General features: G+C 35.2%; 1 protein-coding gene across 3 annotated transcripts; it reads left to right on the plus strand.

The window, feature by feature from the left end:
• Nucleotides 2,918–7,241, plus strand: LOC109206974. Of its 3 annotated transcripts, none has more exons than XR_002064954.1 (5): nucleotides 2,918–3,662; nucleotides 3,925–4,258; nucleotides 6,168–6,401; nucleotides 6,536–6,703; nucleotides 6,797–7,241. XR_002064954.1 is itself a non-coding variant. In XM_019369850.1 (4 exons), exons 1-4 carry the CDS (start codon nucleotides 3,271–3,273, stop codon nucleotides 6,557–6,559), a joined length of 984 nt encoding a protein of 327 aa, XP_019225395.1. In that variant the 5' UTR covers nucleotides 2,918–3,270; the 3' UTR covers nucleotides 6,560–7,241. The 3 variants fall into 3 exon arrangements, 1 of the variants encoding a protein (XP_019225395.1); XR_002064955.1 differs by having other exon boundaries at nucleotides 6,817–7,241; XM_019369850.1 differs by having other exon boundaries at nucleotides 6,536–7,241.

Below are 8,919 nucleotides of genomic sequence, written 5' to 3' on the forward strand. Positions count from 1 at the left end.
ACATTATTAATCCCAATATTATTAATACATCACATTCAATACTATTCTTATACACCCTACCAAACGACCCCTAAATATGTAAACTACTAAACAAGAAGCAACCGAAGAGGTACTTACCGACCCTGAGTATTTACACTTAATAAACAGTTAATCTAAGAGTTATACTTCAATCGAACTAATACATTTTGCTTATCGAGAGTTAATTTAACTAAACTTTGAAGCTAAATTGAATAAGTTTAACTCAATATTCTAAAATTAAAATTAAAATTTTCAAAAATTATATTAAAAATACTATAGTTATAATTTTTCTTATGTCAAGATTGTTTGACTAAAAAGTTTGAACCCTTTAGTTAAACCAATCTAATAAAGAGATGAAGGGTGAATCCAAGTTAAAAGTAATAGATTCTAGATCCGAAATTGATTAACCTAAGCGGTATGAGTCCGTGTCCAAGTTGATAAAACGCCGAGTTAATATTCTATGACTAACAATCAGTACGAGGATAGAAACATGCAATAAATGTGATAAATGGCCTTAAATGTAATAAGAAGGAATTTGTCACCCAAAGGTTGGATGAGATAGATGGTTCCTTCCTCTGACTATACAACACGTGACATCAGACAAGTGAAGAGTGTTATGCACTATCGAAACTTGTGAGCTAAAGAAGAATGTTACGTGGTGGAACCAAACAAGAGAGACAAAACAAGCTTTTTTGTGTATATCCGATTAGTCAACTCTTTACAAGATGTTTTTTACAAAGATTCCGAATCCCCTCTTTATTTCTTCTCTCTTTCTATTTATAAGGGATATCCTTAGAAACCCTAGAAAGGTACAATGTGGAGGAATATTCAATAGAATATTCCTATTCACAGTTACAGGAACATTCTAACAATTACAGTCGTCGCTCTCTACGCGACCTCGACACGGGTCTTTTCCTTCGAGCGGCTCCTCGCCACTAGACCATACAGGATTTCGACCTCGGTCTCAGTTCTTTCGCATGCATTCGCCAAGCTAGACCTAATTTTGACCCATACAAATATGATAAAAATGTATTTTAAAATATTGATCATATTTTACACAATTTGATTTTCGATAACTAAAATATGTCATCTAAACTAAAATAGATGTAGTATTATTTAACCATGGATAAATGTTAAGAAGTGCATATATAGTTTATCGAGAATTGGGCGGAGTAACATTTTGTCGCACGAGCCGAAATAAGAGGCATTTCTTCCATCAATTAAGGTTGATGCTAGTGATATAGAGCCAAACTCACAATTAGAGGTGGGCATAATCTGGGCAAACCCGAAATCTAAAGCGAAATCCGAATTTCTTGAATATTTTGTTTGGATTTCGAATTTCGAATTGAATTTTGGATTTAATTTTTAAATTTTTTGAATTTCGAATTGGATATTAGATTTAATTCCTATCGAGCAAACTTTCCAAAGGTTAAAAAAAGGGAGTCTATTGTTATCTAAAACACGGGCAGTATGATTGTTACTACCGTTTAAACATAAAGTAAAACCGTAAGTCAAAATTATCGGTTGGTTGACGTGCACTAATTCCACATGCTCATGGCCCACATATCCTTTCAATAAATGAGAAATTTCTCTATTTTTTGACAAATTTTTTTGATAAGTCAATGTAAACTATTTAGAGGATTCAAGTTGGCCCACATCTTTAGGAACGAAATTATTGGAAACACGATACTGTATAGCCGCTATAAAAATAACAGCCGAAAAAGTATATAAAATTTATATAATTTTATATACTTTTTCGGCTACTAGATGAAAATAGTTTCTGGTACGGGCTAAAAGTGATAATACCCCGAAATTTATACTTTTATGTACTAAATTTGGTACTTCAGAATTCTATTACAAACCATTTGATTTACTAAGTTTAAATCTTATTATTTTTACTTATTTAATAACCTAATGTGTCTTGATAAAAGTAGAAAGACATAAGTTGATCCAAATGAATAGAACTTTGTTAAAGCCTAATAGAAAAATAACTAATTCAAAGTGTAGAGTCTTCATTTTCTCCCACAGGCCACGGGGAAAAGCTGACTTGGACAAGTAGTTGCAATGTAGATTATACAATTTACAGCAGAGATCTGTAAGATAGTGTTCCTGTGCAAATGCAGTGTCCTAAGTCCTAACTTACTACTTTTACACATTACACGTAATTTGGAATTGCAAGGTTTGGGCTTTTGGACAAGGTTATGGGCTTGAAACCTGAACCAATGCCCTCTGATTGGGCTTTCCACATGGATTTCCACAGTTTGGGTTGGAAACCTGAACCAATGCCCACTAAACCTAAAGGGATCTTTACATAAATAGCCAGCCATCTTTATTATTTACTTTTTCTAGTCATATACATAGTATAGACTCAATATACACAATTACACACATATAGTACATAAATTAGGCATATACTATATATCCACCGACTATTTTTAGTTTAAGCAGTTGGGTGGGCGGCTATTTGGGTTAACTAGTCAAACCTAAATAGCAGCTCACTCAATTATTTAAACTAGAAATAGCCGGCGATTGTGTAATATATGCATAGTCTATGTATAATATATGTATAATCATGTATAATTGATTTATAATCTATGTATACTGTCTAGAAAAAGTAAACAATAAAACTAGCCGGTTATTTGTGTAAAGATCCCTTTTAATTATTTCTTACCATTTTCTCTTTTTTTAAGAGAATTAACCTAAATAACTACTGACGCAATCGCTTAAACTAAAAATAACTGGTGAACATATAATATATGTAGAATCGATACATAATATTTATATAATGGTGTGTAATTCATGTATAATTATGTATACCTGCTAGAAGTAAAAAGAGAGCCTGACTAGCTATTTGTATAAAGCTCTCAACCTAATTTTAGAGTTCCGCAACATTGTGCTTTAATGTTAGGTGTGATATTAAAATCAAACACGGGAATAGTCTTACCCTCTTGCTAGACTCTGTTACTCCCATCATTTACACTTTGCACGAAAATATCCAAGGCACCAGCAACGTAATCCAGATAACAACACAATCTACATTCTCGTCCAATAACAAACCTCCACGTGTCAAAAAGCGCAGCTAGATCAGCACACCATGATATCGACACTGACCTTTGCTCTGTTCAATCACCAAAAGCATCATCAAAGATTCAAGTCTTCCCCACAAAGACTACACTTTTTCTCAACTCTTTGTCACTTATTTTATTGAGCCGCAGTGTAAAATCCAAGAAGGCCAAGTGAAGAGATCTGAGTATGTCCATGGGCAAGAAAAATCGTAAATCCAAAACGAAAAACAGGCGGAGAAAACCTAAGTTTCTAAGTCTTAGTCTTCAGCTTTCTGATAAAATATCTCAACCATCAAATCATCACATGCCGGCATCATCCGCAGCTAGCACCCATGATCATCAAAATTCTTCTCAACAGCTCAATCTCTTTCCTCTACACCCAGAAAATTTGGTCGACGACAAAGACAGTGGCCACGATGAGAACGTGGCCCTGTTTTTTTCCGGCGCTGAAAACAGCGCCAATACTCTTACCGAACTTCTCACTTCTTCTAAGGATGAAAATGATAGCAACCAAAGTGGTCCAAATTACATGACAGTTTCATCATCGGAAGCAAGACTAAAGTATGCCGAAACTTACAGGTAAAGGTGATAAATTGAAGAGTTGAGTTAAACTTGGATTTGGATGAGTCTAATCAGGGGCGAAGCCACCTTTTGCTAAGGATAGTCAATTGATCACCCTCCGTCAAAATATTAAAAATTATATTATATATATAAAAATAAAATATTAGATTTTAGATGTATATAATATATATTGAATGCGGAATTTTTTTTTACTCCTTTCAACTCTTGCTTCACCGCTGAGTATATTGATTGTCATGATCCATTTGACTGTGTCTTACAGGGGACAGCAAGGTGAACTAGTACGGACAGCTCTGAGGAACAAAGAGAGGGAAAACAAGGAAGAAGAAAAGTGGGTTGTTTACTCCGACGTTGTTGATCTTGACCAACATAGTGAGACGACGAGGAAGGACGAGGAAGTAAGTAGTTGTTCAATTGATCGTCCGACGAAGAGAAATCAACAACATCAGCAGTTGTCCTTAAAGCTTGATTATGAGGAAATACTGAATGCTTGGTCCGATAAGGGTTCGCTTTACCTTCAGGCAGAATCCCCGCAGAACTTTCCAGATATCCATGACGATTTTCTCAATTATTACGAAACGTCGTTTTCATCCCATGTGAGATTTTCTAACCTTATTTTAATCAATTAAGGTTTAAGTTTATGATTAAGGCTTGCTATATCGCGGTTAGTTGTCACTTGTCATTTTGTTAAAATTAGGGCCAAGGAAGAAAGTGCAATCTCTTAGAACCAAATATAGTGTAAAGTAGTAGCATTAGTATATAACATTTTTTTATAATTGTCAAGTAGTACTATTTGATATAAATCTATTAAAAACAAAATATTTGAACATGAGCAGTGATTGGTAATATGGTAATAGGAAAAGTTTTAGATTGAAAAAGTAGTTGAAGCAACTTTAATTTTGCAAAAGAGAATAAATAAATAGGTGAAATCTTGGTCAGCGGTATAAGATAAGATAAGATAGGGCATTACCTCGAGGCAGTTTCACCTTTAGATAGGAGTCTCTTTCTTCTGCCGTCTGAGACTGCCTAGACACTATAATTTTCTTTTTCCATTCTTTTACTACTGTAGTTTTCGTTGGCAAAAAATAAAAGGGCAGTCAGGCCCACTAAGCTCTCGCTATGTGCAGGATGTTCGAGGAAAGGTCTGACCACAAGGGTCTATTTACCCTGTATTTTTGTAAGAGGCTGTTTTCACGGTTTGAACTCGTGACATTTTGGTCACATGACAGCAACTTTATCAGTTACGCCAAGGCTCAGGCTCCCCTTCTACTCTAGTTTTCGTTGGGTGAAAATATTTCTCGTTTTTTTTTTTAGAACTTTGTTGTTGGCATCAAATAGGGTACTAACTGAGGCAAAACAGTCATAAGGAGTCCCCTAGAGCTGTAAATGCCAAAATATAATAGTAGTGCCTCGGAAATTTTTAGGTTAAATGGCGGATTGATGCATTTTAATGTTGAAACCGTGTATAGTACTGAGTACTTGATTGGCCTGAGTTATTGGGACCCCTGTGAATTTCGCTTTTACTTAATTAGCTGAAGCTGTTCGTGTCCTTATTCGTTTGCAAGCTGTAGGTTAGGAATCCACGATTAATTCAGAAAGTAACTGTACCTCTCCATAAACACATAAGAAAAACATGTGAAGTTTGGTCCTACAACTCTATAACTGACGGATCTGTCCAAGCTTGCGCACTTCATCTATTCACTGGATACCGCTACCTACCACCAATATAAGTATTGGATAACTCTGTCAACTAAAGCTGAGTCAATCGGACTAGATCACATAGTCTTTTTTTTGTCTTAGCTGAAATTTGCGCCTAAGAGATCTCATGGTTCTCCTTCTACACATAGTTTTTTTTGTCTTAGCTGAAATTTGCGCCTAAGAGATCTCATGGTTCTCCTTCTACTTCATTGACAACACTATAATTGTCTTTTTGGAGGACGACAATTTATTTTATTAGTATGTTATAGTTGACATTCGCATTACTTTATCTTCGTAACCGTCTTCTCGGTTGACGATAAATTAATGTGAATGTGAATTACAATAGTTGGACAAAATAATGCATAGAAGTATGAATGTCATTACATTATTTTCGTGAGATGGAGAAGTGTAATAAAATTATAAGTTGATTATAGTCAGGTGTTGGGTTAATTACTCTAGAATATAGGACATACAGACTTCAATTTAATTTATGTTTGATTCTTACATAAGCTAGCTAACTTTGGATTTTTGTTTTTCTTTTATAATATAAGTGAAGACTACCTTTCTTTTGATACGTTGGAAATGTTAGCCTATTTTCCGCAAATTAGGCAGACTGAAGCAAATATTCTGTTATAAGTATGCGTGTGTGTTCAACATCAAGCATTTGGTGGTATGCATTTCTTCTATTTGTTGCAGTTTTAGTAAATTTTAGGCATAAATATGTAAAAACATTGAGATTCATATGAAGTATACATCCACCTCTGCTGATGGGGCATATTGTTTTCATTCTTGGTGTGAATTGTGTAGGGACTAATGGGTGGCTGGGATAACAGTACAGTTGTATATAGAGTGCCAGAAGTTATGGCAAGTGAACAAAGTGGAGGTAGAGCCACAGAAATTTTACAAGAGGATGAGTTGAAGGTAGGACGAAGAGAAGCCAGTGTATTAAGATACAAAGAAAAGAGACAGAACAGGCTCTTCTGCAAAAAAATCCGCTACGAAGTTCGGAAGCTCAATGCTGAAAAGCGCCCTCGCATTAAGGTACTCTATAGTACATGAGCAAATTAAATTTGACTCTCTTACCCTATGTAAATGTAAATATATATCATGGTCTTGACAGCAGATCATATTCTAATGTTGGCTTTAACTTTTTTCGCTGTTTCGTTTATTTGCAGGGGCGATTTGTTAAGAGGGATTGAAGCGTGTTTTGCCTGATTTTGGATCGGAGTTACGAATGGAAAGCGGGATGATTTGTCGTCTTCATATAATCTGGATATTGTAAATGAACTCTTAAAAGGAGAAGCATGCCCAAAAGCAACTCTTATCAATCAATGAATAAAATTGTAAGTCAGGGCATATAAATGAGCAAATGCTGTTATGTAAGTTCATTTTGTTCAGATATTATTTACTGTTAACTTTCTCAAACGTTCAAATAGAGTCTTGGTTCCAAGTATAGGGAGAAAAGGAGACCAGTGAATCAATTGATTCAGCTCTGAAACTGAGTGTGAGGAGAATTTATCAAACATGTGATCAAGCTGCTGATCACTTTGGTCACCCGTATCAACGTAAAAGAGCCAAAAGTCCTTGACCGTGTTGTCACTAACACTGAAATTAATGGATGCAAAAATAAATGAAGTGAAAATGGTGTGCTCATTGTGACTGTTTCTAAAGAGGAGGTGAAGAATTCCAAAATAGCCGAGATTGAAGAAAAATAGGAGACTTATAAGGTATATTTGGTAGGAAGGAAAATATTTTCCACCAAAAATAAAGTCATTTTAAGTTGTATACTCAATTATAAGTGCTCTGTAAATCGTGTTTATGCTTCGTAACATTGTACACTGTGAGTGCCGTTTCATATTTTCTCCACAAGTTTTCTTTTGATTAGTAAGTGAATATTGGCGTATCCATGCTTTCTAATTAGTTCTTTACGGAAAATATATTCTATAGTAAAAATAATGAATTAACAATCTTAAGGGGAACCATTTTAATTTCTCTCTATGTATACGATCAACATGGTATTTGAATCCATTCGATTTGGGAAAATTTGCACAAATATACAACCAAACACAATACATCGCACTAACGTAACCATATTTGCGGCGTACACTGCATAGTCTACGTTATTTTTGCAATAATATTTATACATTCTTATACATTGTTATATAATATTTACACGCCTATATAAGCATGTATCTAAGAATCTTTTATAAAAGCGTAAAATAATGTATAAACATGTATCATTCTTGTATAAAATATATAAAGATGGCTCAATCTTAAGCTTTCATCATGCCAAAAGCGAGAAATTTATATGACAAAAACAAAAGCACTATTTCTATAGAAAATTGCTAGTTCCTTCGGGGACATCCAATAAAGAAAATAAGGAGATTACAAGAATCCTACATTAGTTTTTCTCAAAAAAGAAATTCTACTACAAGATTCAAGAAAAAAGTATAATCACTTGTCCACCCGAGCTACAAAGTGTTTCACAAAACATACGTCCAACAAGAAACCCAGAGGTGGGAAAGTTTGCAATAGTGTTAATCCCAGCACTGATGAACAGGTCCTCAACAATGAAGAGGGAGACTCCACCAAGTTCGCTCAATAATCAATCCATGCAGTTTGTCATATGGAACTGTAGAGGAGCTCAGTCACCTGAGTTCAAAAGGAACTTTCGTTCAATGCTCAATTACCACAAACCATCTCTAGTGGCTTTACTGGAAACTCACATGTAAGATCACGAACATCTCAAGTCTGACTTTGGGTTCACACATTTGGCTCAATCACCCGCTGAAGGAATTTCAGGAGGAATAGCCGTACTTTGTGTCACACCTCCTTTTTCACTACACCCACAAGGGCATAAAGGAGTTTTTCCAATTAAAGGACAATCGAAACGGGATCCGTTTATTAAGAGATTCAGAGTCGCCACTTGGAGATTTATGGTGTCCCAAGTCACCGGTTGAATCCCGAATCGAGGAAAGGGTTGACTCTGTTTAACAGTCTGCGAACCAGAAATCCGAGTAAGGAATTCTGTTAACCCGGGAGAAGGTGTTAGGCATTCCCGAGTTCCGTGGTTCTAGCACGGTCGCTCAACTGTTATATTTGGCTTAATTACTTGATTTTAAACAATTATGGACCTATGTGCAAATTTTAACTTTTAAACCGCTTTTATTTAATTAATTACAGGAAGATTGCAACGTTATTTAAAATATGTTTCGAACCACGTCACATAAATGCACCCGCAGTCCGTAACACATTTTATCTAACGTTGTTGAGATTTGGATTTGGGTCACATAAATGCGCACCCGAGTTTAGGAAGGTAGATTATTAAAACGTGCCTAAAGCAACTACGCATTTGCAATTTGCGAGGGCCACGAAAATTCAACTAAATGGCACGCCTCGAATTCTAAAGGAAAAGCGAGATTAATTAAATGAGGACCATGCAATTGAGATTTTATTCGGCATGACACGCCTCAAATTTTCTATAAAACTAGCAATTTGAACTAATATGCAGAGAAGGTCATTGAGATACTACAACTGAAATTAGGTTAATATACATAAA

This window comes from Nicotiana attenuata, chromosome 2, assembly GCF_001879085.1.
Source record: "Nicotiana attenuata strain UT chromosome 2, NIATTr2, whole genome shotgun sequence".
NCBI lineage: Eukaryota > Viridiplantae > Streptophyta > Magnoliopsida > Solanales > Solanaceae > Nicotiana > Nicotiana attenuata.

What these genes read in the sequence shown, in the direction of transcription:
- LOC109206974 (XM_019369850.1), top strand. Translation starts at nt 3,271, where the DNA reads ATGTCCATGGGCAAGAAAAATCGTAAATCCAAAACGAAAAACAGGCGG. An exon ending in AAGTATGCCGAAACTTACAG is followed by an intron (nt 3,663 to 3,924) that starts GTAAAGGTGATA and finishes TGTGTCTTACAG; the next exon opens with GGGACAGCAAGGTGAACTAG. An exon ending in AAAAGCGCCCTCGCATTAAG is followed by an intron (nt 6,402 to 6,535) that starts GTACTCTATAGT and finishes GTTTATTTGCAG; the next exon opens with GGGCGATTTGTTAAGAGGGA.